The 15,347-nt window shown below is 45.1% G+C and overlaps 1 protein-coding gene across 4 annotated transcripts in view; it reads left to right on the top strand.

Moving 5' to 3' along the window:
• The window catches only part of VMP1 (vacuole membrane protein 1), a 682,493-nt gene extending 669,566 nt beyond the window's left edge, over nucleotides 1–12,927 (top strand). For all 4 annotated transcript variants that reach the window (XM_069226431.1, XM_069226430.1, XM_069226432.1 and 1 more), the window contains 2 exons: nucleotides 9,345–9,447; nucleotides 12,170–12,927. In XM_069226431.1, coding sequence (XP_069082532.1) covers nucleotides 9,345–9,447; nucleotides 12,170–12,313 — 247 coding nt within the window. In that variant the 3' untranslated portion in view covers nucleotides 12,314–12,927. The remainder of the gene's footprint in view (nucleotides 1–9,344; nucleotides 9,448–12,169) is intronic.
• Nucleotides 12,928–15,347: the final 2,420 nt, after the last annotated feature.

Below are 15,347 nucleotides of genomic sequence, written 5' to 3' on the forward strand. Positions count from 1 at the left end.
TCCTACTCTGGGTACAAAGTGCTATAAATATAGAGCCAAAGTACATTATAGTACCGTGATGAGACCATCTTTGAAGAATGGAGAGCTTAAATATTCTATCTATTCTCTGGTCTGCTTAGTCTTCAGCGGGCACCTTATTCCAGCGTTCACCAGGCCAAGGGACTCTAGAGGAGAAGTACTGCTGGAAGGTCTAACTGTACTACTTGCTTCTGGGCTATGTCTAGGTTTTATGGCAGGGGCTTTTCTGTGGGTCCATAAGCATACTTTGGGTTTAGACCCTGCATAAATAGATGACTCTGGCATTCCTACAGGACAGTGACATAGCCCAAAGACTTTATCACCCACCGAAGAACTCAAAAGCCTCTTGCTCTCATCATAGGAGAGCCTGCTCTGAGCCTTGTTCTCTTTATAGGAGAGCCTGCTTGGTAGCCTTGTGTTCTTGTCATAGGAAGGCCTGCTTTGGAAGACTCAGGATCTCATCATAAGAGTCACTGCTTTGAAAGACTCAGGTGTTTGTCGTAGGAGGGCCAACTTTGGCATATTCGGGTTCTCCTCACAGGAAGACCTGCTTTAGCAGCCTCGGGTTCTCATCATAGAAAGAAGTACATGCTTGGGTGCCTCGAGTTCTCATCATAGGAATGCCTGTTTGGGTGCCTCGAGTTCGCCTGTTAGAAAAGCTTGCTTGGGAGCCTTGGGTTCTCATCATAGGAGGGCCTGCTTGGGAGCCTCGAATTCGCCTTTTCAGAAGGCTTGCTTTGGGGACATCAGGTACCCACAGTAGAAGTGCCGGTTTGAGAGCCTTGGGTTCTCGTCATAGGAAGGCCTGCTTGGGTGCCTCGAGTTCACCTGTTAGAAAGGCTTGTTTGGGGTCTTGGGTTCTCATCATAGGAGTGCCTGCTTGGCTGCCTCGAGCTTACCTGTTAGAAAAGCTTGTTTGGGAGCCTTGGGGTCTCATAGGAGGGCTTGCTTGGGAGCCTTGGGTTCTCGTCATAGGAGGGCTTGCTTGGAAGCCTCAAGTTCGCCTTTTAGGAGAGCTTGCTTGGGGACCTCAGGTTCCCATCATAGAAGAGCTGGCTTGAGAGCCTTGGGTTCTCATCATAGGAAGGCCTGCTTGGGGCTTTGGTTCTCACCATAGGATGGCATGCTTGGGAACCGTTGGTTTTCTTCATAGGAGGGCGTGCTTGGAAGCCTCTGGTTCTAATCACAGGAAGGCCTGCTTTGGCAGCCTTGGGTTCTCATCATAGGAGGGCCTGCTTGGGAGCCTTGAGTTCTCATCATAGGCAGACCTACTGCATCGGTCACTCTTCCTAATCAGAGGTGTATGCTATATAAATGGCAAACTAGACTGAGATATGGAGTATTGCTGGTGCAAGCGCCACTATCCTAAGGTGGGCCTTTTAATGTGAGAAACCCCTGCTTGAACCAACTGCCTACAGTACAGTCAGTAAGCTCCCGTGCAAGCCTCGGATAAAAGATCCTATTCCAGAAGCCTCAGACCCTTAGTTAACGCAACATTTCAACTATACTCACCTTTGCACAGGTTACAGTGAACTAGAGTTTAAGCCTTGTGATCATTCCCTATGCGCCAGAGCTACTACCTACATTATAATATGTTTGTGGTCACCAGAGTCCTGCGACATCGGGAATCGAAATATTAATGTTCTCTACGTTTGATTCAGATTGCTGCCTTGCTTAAGAGTATTTTATGTTGCTCTTGACTTAATTATAACGGCCTGATCCTAAATTAGATATGCAATTACAGGGTGACCAGGAATGAGTCGTACAGCACCCAGATACCCCAACATGTGATGTCTTGACGAGAGTGGGACACTTGAAGGAGCCATTTGGATAAAGTGCTTTGTGGTCCTAGCGAATCACAGTGTTTACAGCACCATAAAAGATAAATCTTAAGAGGACCCGAGGAAGGAATACTCTTCTTTAGGCCTTTGAACGCTCTGCACACTGACCCATTCTGGGCACACACATGTAGACTGCACATGATGCTGCTGTGCTGTTTATTAGGGAAGGTGGGTTGTGTTATTTTGCTATCATCCAAAACGATGTTGGAAATTTTTTTGTGTGGTGGCTTAAGGCTGAAAAAAAGGTGCCCACTTTTTATTATAAAAATAGATTTAACAAGAAGGGGTGGATTTGTCATCTTGTAATGGAGACTCATGGAACTTCAATGTTTGTATGTTCATTACCTCCCTGGCTTGTTACTACATGAATAGACTGTGACATACCGTATTAATGCGTAGTGCTTAGTGAGATCACAACTCTCCAAAGGCACGTGCTGTGTCACCTTCTACTGTACATAGTGAGACCAGAGCTCTCCAAAGGCACATGACGTGTCACCTACTGTACATAGTGCTTAGTGAGACCACAGCTTTCCAAAGGCACATGGTGCGTCACCTCCTACTGTACATAGTGCTTAGGTCAAGCAGGGAAGATGTGTTAGAAATGTAGCTATTTACTAACTTATTTGGCAAATGTATTGTCCGTGTCGAGATGGGAGTAAATAAAGTAGTGTTCCAGTAGATACTAAGTTAAGAAGGAGAAACAGCTTAAAGAAGGTAGTGTGTACATTTATGGTGGCCACATTTACCACGCTTCATTTTTTTCGAGTACGTGTATTCTCCAGGTCGTGGCACAAGTATACGTAGATTACAGTTTTGTTTACTGTAGCACCAGCATCTATGTGATCCCAAGGTGTTGCAGTTTTCAGAGATGGACCTGAAACACATGGAGAGGAACCAAGATCACACAATGTTGTCAGATCGATCAGTTGCTATTAGAATTCCAGTCGTCTTTGTCATTTACCGACAATTTAGCTCCTTTGCTTATAGGGGCAAAGTAGCTAAATGTGCACTGGCATTAGAGCATATATCGTTTGTGAGAATAATGCACAGAACGTTTCAAACATGAAACAGTCTTAAATGGACAGGAATCAGTAACCGTATACTACTTCACTGAACTGTATTTGCTGTCCATGCATTAGCGTAGGTACACTCTGGGTACTGGTGTCAGTAGATAGCACAATATCGCATGTATTGCATTTTCTGCTGAAAACGCTGTTGCATTACCACGTGCATTATTACACTGTTCTGTTGGAGTATATATTGTTTGATACAAAAAAGTGCCCAGAGTGTTAAAACAATAATAATAATGTCCCAGTTAAACTAATCCTCTTCCACACCCTATTTATTTACGGAGATGCTTTATCCTCCGTGTAACATCCCAGTGTATGTTCAGTATTTGTGTCGGGACAGTGCAATAGCATATTTATTGAACACTGCAGACAAATAAGGGACTGGATGAATAACTGGCACATTTAATCACCACTTGGTGAAAATATTAATTTGCTATATTACTCCAAATAATTACAGTCATTCGATTTATCCCAACACTCATAATGAACGTCATGTATTAGATCCAGGCACTCTAACCAATCGAAAATTGTCTATACAGTGAGTACGTGTATACGTGTGTGTTGTGTGTGAGATTTGTAACTTCATACAGGTTGTCATTTTTAGAGCTAAGTTAGTATTTTTTTTTCCTTCTGAACAAGTAAAATTAGCTTGTTTTTACCATGCCGGAGTGTTTGTGTGTGTATTTCAAATATACTGCTGTTGCTTTATGGAGTGCGTTTTGAAATCCAAAGGGGACCAGAAGATAAAATAAATTTGGTGAAAATTAAAGCATAATGCTGAAAGCCAATCTGTTGTGAAAATTGTCTGTAATTTATTTTAAAGTATTATGATCATTGCCCATTATGTTTTGCTTCTGCTTTCTTTTCCAAGTGGCACAGAAGTATAGATTGACTTTGATCATCCATAAAAAAATAGAAAACCAGCAATTTGGCTTTACATGGTCTTTATTCTGAGACCACCTTGTATAACAGAGAACTTGGGAAATGAACAGTTAAGCCAAAATATTTTCTAAAACCAAAACAAAATAACGCTATAGTGCAGTTTGAAAAAAATAATTTCGTTTCCTAAAAATAATTGACTTTCTCCCTTAAAACCCCTCTCTATTTGAATCTGTGCTCAGAAAGGCTGCTCGGAGGGGGAGAGGTGCAAATTACTTTAGGAGATAGGATTTATTTTCATTCTCTTGGCGCATCGCACATACACCAGTAACATTTTTTAAGTAGTAAATAACTTGTTTTGTTTAACCAAAACATGAAACGGTCATTAGCCTTCTCCACAGATTTAGAAAGATTATGAACTGAAGAAAATGGTATTAAAATGTGAAAGCCTTCTCCTATTTTCTGAAGTCATTGCTACATCTCTCAACATTTATTTCTGTATTTTTGCTGGCTTTCATTTTTTACAGTTTGGTTAGCAGTAAAATGACTACAAAATCTACTTTCAGTGTAATTCGGTGCTGAGGACACTTACATGTTTGCATGATTGTAGGTAACCTTATAATGCAGGTAATAAAATGCAGAATTTTAGCGTCCATGCTGGCTCTAGGAATATTTCATTTCTTATTCCCGTCACATCTCTTTCTCATTCAATGAGCAAAACTTTGTAAAAGCTTCTGCCCTTATGCACAACATGCAGAACATGTCTCTTTACCACATGTCTGATTTTCATGACAACAATATTGCACACAACAACCGCAGCGGTCTAGTAAAACGCGTCATTTCCTCCAAGCAGTCTCATGAAGATTTAAATGACAAAAATATATTTTTACGGCGATGGGCACATAAAAAGAATGCAATGTACTCGGAGTCTCTTTAATTTTATATGATAAAGGCAATATATGTAGGATACTACCTGAATAAAAGGTAGATCAATATGGTCCTTATTTATTGTTTCAGTAGTACTATTTGTTAATGCACTTCCCAACATTTGAGACGTTTTATAACACTTTAAAATGTGACTTGAAAGTGAAGAGGATCTATTACTCATTTTTTTTTATTTTTGATTGTTTGCTTTGTCTGTCAGCATTATTTTAACTTTTTCAATTGGTAGCGAAACGTTGTCAGAGTTAAGAGGCACAGTAATTCAAAATACATTCATTTTGTAGATTTCTGCTACCTTTTAAAGAGTATATATCTATTTTAAAAACTTGGTGAATTGTTTATTTACATCAGAACGTACGTTTTTTTTTTTCATTGTGCGCTCTTTTTTCGAATTTGCTTTTTCATCTCGTTGTATAGGATTTGTTTTTAATTTTTGACCTAGAGATTATTAGGTTTACAGTGAGTGATATAGAAAGATTCTCTGTCCATTCATTAACTTTGCAGAGTTAGCTATTGTGGGCCAGTCATCCACGGTGTGAAGACGTTTCCCTTCACCAGTGACAGTATTTTTTTTGTTGTTATCAAACATCTGAGGGCGACAAGAACTACCACTTATACAGTATCACCTCTGGCATCCGCAAATTGTCACACACACCATCTTTTTTTTATTGCAGATGTTCCCCAACATAAAGCATGATTTTTGTAAAAACCAACACTACGTTAGTTCAAGCAAGGCAGTGCAGCAGACAGAGATGGGTCATGCAAGAGACATTTACTTAGAGTAAAAAAACAATATATATGTGTGTGTGTGTGTATATATATATATATATATTTATATATATATATATATCCATCCATCCATCCATCCATCAGATTCTGGGTCCTTCTTATTCTGGCTTTACCCTGCCTTTTAACTCAAATTTCATGAGAAGAGCTATTTTGTTGTTTTATCTTATTTAGTTTTTGTAAAATACTATCAATCAGAATTAATCACGTTGTAATTCCAGTCTTATTTCTTTAACCATTTTTAATGTAGGAAAATGAATTTTCAGTATTAACGCAAGCATTTATTTGAAAATCTGGAGTTTAGCATTTATACATAATACTACTTGAAGGATTTCAGTAAAAATAATCTTTCCTGAAAGCATATTAATGTTTAGTATGACACAAGAGCCCAAAGTCACCAGTGTTACTGTTTTGCCACAATATACCCTTCTGTCAGATTGCTTTCCTTTTTGCATTTCTAAGGTATTTTGGTTATTTATTGCCCAGATTCTGTTTAATTCTCAGCACAAGTCTGCTGAACTGAAATTCGGTTTAAGAAAACCTGAAAGCTTATGATGAAGAGGGTGATTTGTGTTGCTTTAAGTGATAATCTATTGAACTACAATTTGTACATCTTTTCTGAAAAGTGCGAGCCTTTGAGCCTATAGTATATTCAGGGCAAAGTGGTATTAGAATACATTTTCTTTCAGCTAAAAATAAATCACAAACAATAGTAATTGTTAGATAAAAACATTTATTGTGTAAAATTGTTGCAGAATTCAGCTTTACCTTCAGTTTACACTGTAATTATTTAAATAGCATCTTTCCTGTTACATTTTAATTACACAATGTTTTTCCAAATGTTAATTTTAAAAACTAGCTAGTGGCTCCCTACGGCACCTTAGCTCGGTTGTAAAATGGTGCTCTGTGACTAAAGGTTGGATCTTGCTTCGATCTCCTGCTTGAACTAATACTCTTACCTTACTTGTTGGTCTGGTTCTGCTAGAGTAGGCTTCTGTATGAACTGGAGATTCTCTGCGTGATGCAGCAGCTATAGGCAGTGGTTAAAAAAGACAAACAACTTTACACTGAGAGATGGTCCTAACCTCATCTGTCATTGAAACAAGAAGTTACAGCCAGGAAGTCCAGTCCATCCTGTAGTCCACTTGTGCACACAATCCCAGTGTACTTGCGGGCAGATGTATATTTTATGGGGTCTTTGTCTTCCATTGCTTGAGAGCAGTGGTTGAAATGTAGAAAACATACTGGCAGGCACTTCTCTCTTGCTTCCTTGTCTCAGCTGAGATACTTGTCCATTGGAATGAGTTGCAGTGCTACCGGCACTCCCTTTTTTACTGATATTTCTTCATCATTGTGTGCACCACTGAGGTTTTTATGTAGTCCTGGTTGGAGCTGAGGCCTCCTCGTGATAATATAGACAGCAGCCTCAGAAGGTATGCCACCAGTAAGCTAAAAAGTGCACTCCCACCTCTGAAAGGACTTTGCCCTACAGTGCCTTCTTTCCTCTCCCGTGTAAAAACACCCCTCGCTTGAGAGCTGGATGAGTCAAAAAGTGGTGACTCGTACTGGTGAGCCCAGCGAGTCATTGGGGAGACTTCCCGGCATGGGCTGACTAGTCCGACAAGAACAAAAGCCTGAACAAGTCCGGAGCGAAAGTTGAGAGATGTGTCTCTGTGCAGTAAATGCAGGTCTCCCTGCATACATTACATATGTGTGTCTGTATACATATGTGCAAAATGTCGTTGTACACATACATTTAGGCGTGGACGAGTAATGAAAATGGACATCGTCCTTTTCTAACTACGAGTCCGATCAGACATGAGTATTCAGTCAGTGTGCGCTGTAGACAGGGCATTGCTTTAGTCATTGTGTGACTTGGTGTGTAAGAAAGGGGAAAGCGGTTTTTCCAGTTCGCTTCTCGCGGCTGAGAAAGAAGGTATTGTAACTGAAGTGTATGGTTTCTGGGCTGAAGCCATCATGGCCACAGTGGGAACCAAGGCGGTCAGCAGAGCAGCGAGCACCGGGCAGGCAGAGACAGTGTTGTCTGGGACTTCAGTCAGGGAGAAGCAAGAGGTGGGGACGTATTGGAATCCACCGTACTTTTCTGGGCCATATATCCGAGGTATCTGTCCTGCAAAGAGAAGGGGATGAGAGGTCTATTCAGATGGGCTTCATTTTAGAGAATTTTCATCGATTATCTACACCGTTCTCTGCGTCCTGCAGTACACAATGTCCTTGGAAGTAGAATTACTGCTGTAGGTAGGTTACATTTCGGTGGCTTGCCAGGACAGCTATGCGTAAAACCTCTTAACATTTTCTGCAGCAGTGTATTTATTTTCACAAAGGGTTTTGGGGGTAAACTGGAACCAGGATGGCAAAGACCCTCGCCGGATTATTGGGATTGGGTGGGGCAGATTCTGTGGACTCCCCTGGATGGGAAAATGAGGGGAACTATAGAGGATTTTGCAACCGGGTGTAATGTGGTAGAATATAGGCAGTCTGTCTCTTTCTGTGCACGCTATAGTTGTCTGTGCAGAAATTCGTTTCTTAGAGAGGAGCACAAAGTTGTTGGTTCATGTATGTAGTGCGGCAGGTCATTTGGCAACCTTGCTGCGGGCAGAGCCTGTGGTCATATTATGGAACAGTTGGGCCCAGAGCTCCAGATCTGCTGTCTGACTCGGACACTGCTTCCTACCAGGCGGCCTGCTACCTGCAGTAATGTGTATTAGTACCCTGCAACTGTGGTAGCAGCCATTTCCTTGTGGAACCTGCCACAGTCTCGTGCATTCATCTTTTATACCCAAGTACAAAAACTGCCAGAAAAGTGGAGCCCGGAAATGAGAGCGAGACAGGCGGAGAAAGGCCGTAGCTGACTATTAATACATAAACTATTAAAAAATAATGTAAAGTTAAAGACGGCGCCCCAGGGAATGTAGTTGTGACTAGGGTGAGGCTGGGGTTGTAGGTGGTGGCAGGGGACATTGAACGTCTCTCCACTAGGTGCAGAGGAAGGAAGGTGGCCAGGCTCTGATCATGGCCTATCCCGTGGGCACGGCTGGCCCCAGGCCCACTGCCTAGCCCTGCTGGGTGCTGAACAAGGTGTGTTGGGTGCGGAAGCTGGAGTCCAGCTCATCCCCTGCATGCTATGAAGTCACCGAGCACAAGGTTCATTGTCCCTCCTTTGTTCCCTCGTGTTAATCACCCACTTGGAGCCGGTGGGAGGGGCCTGGCTCACTCACTGGTGCTGGGATGACGGGCACTACGACCTAATATGGACTTTGGTTTTACAGAAAAAAAGTATGGGTGGGGGCAGCAACTCCTTTAAAAAGGAGGAGACCGGTCCCAAGGAGGGCGGGCAGTTTCTTTTCAACTGGAGATGACAGAAGCACGACTCATTTCCTCCTTAATCGGTTTGAACCAGTTCTTACAGGAACTGCTGCTGATAAATATTGGGAAGTTCTGAGAAGTCCCCTCACTTCGGCTCATGCCCCGAGCCGGAGCACCGCTACCGGCCCAGCTGCCTCCAGGAACCGGCGTGCAGCCGCCTGCGCCCGGCTCTCTCTCCTCACTTTTCCTTCACAGACTGGCCGTATTGGAATCTTTTTTTTTGTTGTTTTTAGAGTTTCGCTTTGTTTTGTTTTTGAATCTGCTGGGGGTTCTGGAGGGTGTGTTGCCCAGGTGGCCGTGCGCGGGGATGTTTCACTGTTGGTAAGTGGGAATGTGACCTGCAGGTTCTGACGTGTTTCCCTCCCCTCCCCTCCTTTTCCTTGTTGCCGTGGTCTCGCCTTCCCTGGATGGGCCTCCGCAGAGCTGTGCCAGGCATCGGGCCATCGCTTCAGAAGCCGTTCAGCGAGTACCTGGATGCGCAGCGGAAGAAACTGCACCACACGCCGGCGAGTGGAGCCCCCCAGGTAAGAGCCTGCTTGCTCTCACCCGCGGAGCCCCGTCCTTCCGCGGCTTCACCGGAGCTGCCTGCCAGAATGAATGAATGAGTAGATGAAACGGCTTGTTGTCAGTGTGGCCCCAGATGGCACACCACTGTGTTTCTTTTCTGGTGAGGTAGTGTTGGTTACGTATGAAGCGCTGCATATTACAGTGCATAGAAGAGATGTGTTTCTGTTCCATTTTGAGGGCTGAATGGTTTTGTGACTTCCACTAAGACTTAACAACTTTGAGCATTGTGCTTATTGGTGTGTATTCCCTGTTCTCCGGTCGCTTTCTATATATTATGCAAGGTTTCATGTTGGATTTGGTATTGCAAGATGAGCAGGTGACTTGACGTATTCGGGTTTAAGGAAATCTGCCCTATTGAGTGTCACGAGTTCTAGTTCAGGCATAGCCAACTCAGCCTTTCATCCTTCTAGGGCAGTTTGTGAATGTGCAGGATTGGACCTAAAAGGTTCACCTCCGTTAGTTGTGCTCTTGTTCGAGGGGTGTAAATATGAGAAAGTAAGCTTCGAGGCGCAGGTTCCAGGCCCAGACGAGCAGCTTCCACCTTCGATCCTTCCACTTTGATGAACTGAGTACTGTTTATACCTCTCTGTGTTAAGCCCGATAAATGTAGTTGCGTGTAAACATAAGGACTTGGGGGGGGATACTTTCCGAGGCCTTTGCGTAGGGAAGAGCTGCCCCTGCGACAGGAAGTGTCTGGGGTTGATCACGCGCGCTCTGGCTGTAAGCGTCCTGGCAGGAGTCTGTTTCCAGGGAAGGCAAGTGTCACCTGTGTACTGTTCAGACACTTGTCCCGACTGAGGGCGGGCGCAGCACACGTGATCTTTGGTAGCAATACCCTCGGTCTTTTATTTGGCTTGCTCGTGTTTTTCCTGATTATCACGCTTTACCTGTCACTGCCGGCTGAAAAGAAGCTAGTCCAGCGTGGACATGCGCAACTCCAGCAGCGCTTGCAGTACATGGTTTAATCCGTTCTCCCATAACATCGACTACTACCACAAACACGTGCTTCTCCCTATAAAACATTATTATGCATAAACCTACTGGGACATTTGTAGATATTTGGACTGCCCAGAAAACAGGGAAGGTGTTAAGGCTGTGGGACGCGTGTCGTCAGCCCACATTGCGATAATTTCCGCGTCCCGGATTAACTCTTTCCCCGCGCTGCTGAGATGCCAAACTGCCTGCTGGGTGAACTGTTCCCAGGACTATCGTCCCCTCAGACGCACAGGCCTTTTTCTTGATCCGCGAATGACATGTGGCTGACTCTGTCCCAACCCAATACGTGACTCCGATTTGTTGAGAAATCTGCCCAGTTTCCTGAGAGTGACTGACAGTGCCCCAGCCCTACGGTTCCTTCAGAGGCACCTGAATTTTCGGAAATGTTCAGATTACCGTCTCCTGTGCCCCATTCCTCCCCAGCCCCCACTGGTCACTTAGATCCACCTGCTTGTGGGAAGCCCTTCGGATTGCCCAACACGTGACCGCCCCTACCCTAGTGATAACTTTTCCGATTTCTGTATGAGGGACCCTGGGAGTTGTCTGGGGCGGGGGCTCCGCTGCTGGGGGAAGCACGTGCTTTGCAGTCATCACTTTCTCTGGCAGCACTTTACGGGCACCCAGCGCCGGACGCTCAGTCGAGGAAGCCCGCTCATTACTCAGCGAGTCACGTAGCACCGCTGGAAAGGAAGCTCGCTGTATCAGCTCAGCACTTAGACGTTCATCGAGGCGCTGAGCTAAGCCGTCACGTGACCCGCAGTCACAAGAACAGTCCGTCTATTGACCGCCCCCCGGGTGAGGCGGATTTGCATCAGCCTTGGCGGCTGCGGCGCTTGGTGACTCAACAAACACACGTTCCACGCGCTGTCACTTGATACACATTGGAGGATGTCTCACGTCCTGTTTCCCTGAAGTGTCGCCCCCACCTCTCCGCACCCTAAATAGCATCTCCCTCTCTCGTGCTGCCTATAAATGTTTGGTGCTTCTGCTGCTTGGCACTATACAGACTGATCCGCGCTGTTTATTCTTGCCAAATATAGTGACATGGTATTTGTCGGCCCTACCCTTTAGGGAAATTCTGTGCTTCCTGCTGTTGCCACAGGAGAGAGCTGTAGTTCAGCGTTCCCACCCGCGAGCCCCCACGCTCCATGGCAGGGTGTTTGTAGGATGCCTGCCATAAGGTGAGCATGCGCGATTCACAAATGCTGGCGCCTTCCTACGCCGCTGTCCCCGTTGGCTGATCGATGCGAAATAATCTGTGGCTAGTGACGAAAATGCTTTATTCGGCAGGGGGGGGGGGGGGGGGGGGTGTTGAAAAAAAAAAACTTCCAAATAGTTATTGTGGACCTATTATGTGAAATACATTTGATGGCACGAAGGCAATGGATGTGTTATTTGAATCGGGAATATATTATTATTATAATCGCTTTATGCTACCAGGCTCGCCTCAGAGCTGCAGGGGGACAAGAGTTGGTAAAGAGGGTCCAGGAGTGAGGGAAGGAGGGCTGGAGAGGAGTCATAGGAATGAGGAAGGTGCCTGGTAGATGGTGTTTCAGCCGAGAGAGGGGCAGACCAGGGCAGGGGGTGGAAGTCCGGTATTGGGGTCTGGCACAGTTTGATATTCCATTGCTGCCTTTAAATAATTATGTCACCTTTTTCTGTGCGCTTCTCTCGCCTGTGCAGGGAGAAAGCTGGCTGTCCTGGCTGTTCGAGAAGGTGGTCATCATCATGGTGTGCTATTTCATCCTCTCCATCATCAACTCCATGGCCCAGAGCTACGCCAAGCGGATGCAGCAGAGGAGGAACTCTACCGAGAAATCCAAATAGGGCTCTTAGCAGAAAGTAGCTTGGCACTTCTCATCTTAAAATTGGCGTCTTTTCTTAAAGAAACACATTCACGGGGGAAACAAGCCCATCATCACTTTTTTAACTGTAATAACTTATTATTTTTCTATTGTGTTGGAAATCCTCGCATCTGTGGCTGATCTTGCTTAACAGCAACAAGGAACTAATTAATATGTGTTAAGGTAATGTATGGCCTGAACCTGGTCCACGCGGTATTTCCTGGGGCGGCGTGGGAGTCTGTGGTTGACTTACGGGCCTGGTGTACATTCATACAAGATATTTTCATACAACACGAGTACATGTGGTTGGATTGGGAGTGGCGGGACATTCCCTGGGTGCCGAGTGAGGGATGAGCATCTTTCTTGCATGCCCCAGGGTGCTGCTGTTCGATATTCCATGATTTACTTGAAAGCGTAGGCCACTTCTTCCTCTGCTTTCCTGGCCTTTTATGCCCTCTTAAAACGTCCTGAACACCTCTGCTGAGGCGAGGATTGGTTTCCATTTTGCACAAGGGAGCTGACATTGTTTTTTTCTAATTCTGTATATTTAGATTGGAAAGTGGAAATCAAACTTTATAAAAGCCGCCTTTGATCATTGCCATCTTTCTCGTGTCAGTCTTTTCTACAGCCTGGGGCCTTGGCATGGAGTTGATCTTCCATGTTTCCATGCTGTGGCTTTTAAGGCTACAGGCACGCATGGGTTGCGTGCGCGGTAATCTTACCCAGAAAAGGCGTCTGTTGAGCCCTTTGTTTGGGGATTTCCGAAGAACACTGGTTGCGCTGAAAACCTTGCTTCTTACAGAGGCTAGTGGACTGATCGCACACAAGCATTTCACAGTATCTTGGTGTCTGTCCAGACAAAACCCGTAAAACTGGGAGGTGAAGGGAAAACCTGGTGTGTAATGCAAGACTGTCAGAAGTTATAAATCAGGGTCAGTTTGTGTGTGTCAAGTTAAGCAAGTGTTTCTTCGCTATGTATGTGGCAGTGCAGTATGTTGCAGGCTTGCACAACACAGGGCAGCTCACAAGTTGTGATTTCTTAGCCTGCAGAAGGTAAGTTTTGCTGCCACTGTGTGCCTGGGGCATCTGGTGACTGATGCGTGCCTCCTAACCATTCCTTCTCCAGGTGTGCCGCTGGGCAGAGTGCCTACTGATGCATACTGATCCCTCACCGGCGTCCTTCGCCCATGGAGTCCGGCCAGTCGCCCCTTCTCCTCGGGGCTACCTTCCTGTCGGATAGCTTATCAGACTGATGTTGACTGTTGCATCTCATGGCAACAACAGTCGGTAGGCTGTCTGACATTTTGGTGTCTATCACCTCGTCGCCTGTGACCCTGCTCGCCCTGTGGCCAGCGCACGAGCCCCAACCGGAAGAGTTGTGGAAGAAATGTTGTGTGCGCTGGGTAAAATCTCGTTTCCGTCTTCACAAAGACGCGCACCTGCAGATCGCGTTGTGTGGCACCCGGGCTTCATGTTCGATTTCCTCTTTCCTGGTAACATTTGCCACAGTGCAGCGAAAGAGTTTGTCAGACTATTCCTGGCGTGACACAAATGTATGTAGATATATTTAAACCCGTTCTTTTTTACAGCTGCGATAGTCTGCTTCACCAAAAGCTGTGCTCGTTCACCGAGCCTTCTCTGCCAAAAAAATATCACAACTAGCAAAGAAAAAATCCAAACATGACCTGTTTTTTACGATTTGTAGAGCGTCCTCGGAGAGCTTGAAGTATTCTGAATGCACTTCCAGACTCCACCCGCCTGCTGTTGCATGTATGCATGAATGTTGTAGATGTTTCCAGAAGGCAATAGTTATGTATAAATTAACTTTACTGCAAGATGTGCACACAGTCCTGGTGGCCCTGCGCTGCGTGTCACTGGGACACCGTGGCTTCCTTTTCACAGACTATTGCATTCTGGGAGTTGTGCACTTACTGCATGCATTTTAAGTGCCACCACGCGGTTGTTTGCAGTCCAAGGCCGGAACACGTTTACAAGTCACATGGAACCATCTGCTCAACCAGGGTTCACATGGGGTTCCGATTATTATGTTTTCGTTTCTGGTTAATTTAAATATGTGAACTTTTTGTTCAGAGGCCACAGCATTAAAAAGCGTCAGAGTCGCAATTTAAGGTGAGTTTGAATCGGGGCCTAGAAGCTCAACTTTAATTGTTTCGCCTTTTTTTTTTTTTTAAACCCGCCTATTTGCAAGCCTTCCTAGAATAGTCATCCTTCGAAATTAAGTTTCAAGTTTAAATGCGCCTGTTTGTTAATTTCCCGCTCTTTTGGTATGTGTACCGTTTCAGATGTAGCATTGGTGGATGTTCTGTAGCCATTACCACGGGGGCTGCCTGCGCATCACCACGGTGAATGGCATTTACCGCTCGATCAGTATTTATAGGGCGTAAATTAATGCCATTATAACATGCTCACTTGGGGCACCAGTGGTTACAAATCCTCAGCAGCTTCAGTAAAAAAAATAATAATACAGAACGTGCTTTTGCCGAGCGCACTTGCAAGGGGATGTGTGGCGTGCAGTTTGTTGCGACAGTGTACCAGTACAGTTGGAGTAAAGTTCAGACTAGGACCTTCAGTTCTGTCATGTCAGGTGATAGAAAGAACCGTCTGTATTTTAATAAAATTGGTAGTTAGCACCGTCTGCTAGCTGCACTCTTTCCAAGAGCGGCCCATTGCGGAAGGATTGCATGCTCTCTTGTGCCAGAGTGCCCCTTCGCGAATAGCGCGAGTTTTCCACTGCGATGTGATATTGTGCTCAGGTAAGCAACAGGTGAGATTCTGATGGAGCCTTTTTAAGTTCTTAATTTGGTCCTTTCCTGGAAGTTAACTCCCTTTCCCCGAGCGAGCGGAGTGGCCAGCACTGCTTGAACATTTCTATGCCTGTTACAACAAGCATGTGAACACAGAACGTCACGGCATGGGTGAAATGCAGCTCCGCTTTAGTTCTCTAAAAAAACACACAATCTCTATTTTACATAAAGTGCCCACAGTGTCTGTCATTT

Source organism: Pleurodeles waltl, chromosome 3_1, assembly GCF_031143425.1.
Source record: "Pleurodeles waltl isolate 20211129_DDA chromosome 3_1, aPleWal1.hap1.20221129, whole genome shotgun sequence".
Classification (NCBI taxonomy): domain Eukaryota; kingdom Metazoa; phylum Chordata; class Amphibia; order Caudata; family Salamandridae; genus Pleurodeles; species Pleurodeles waltl.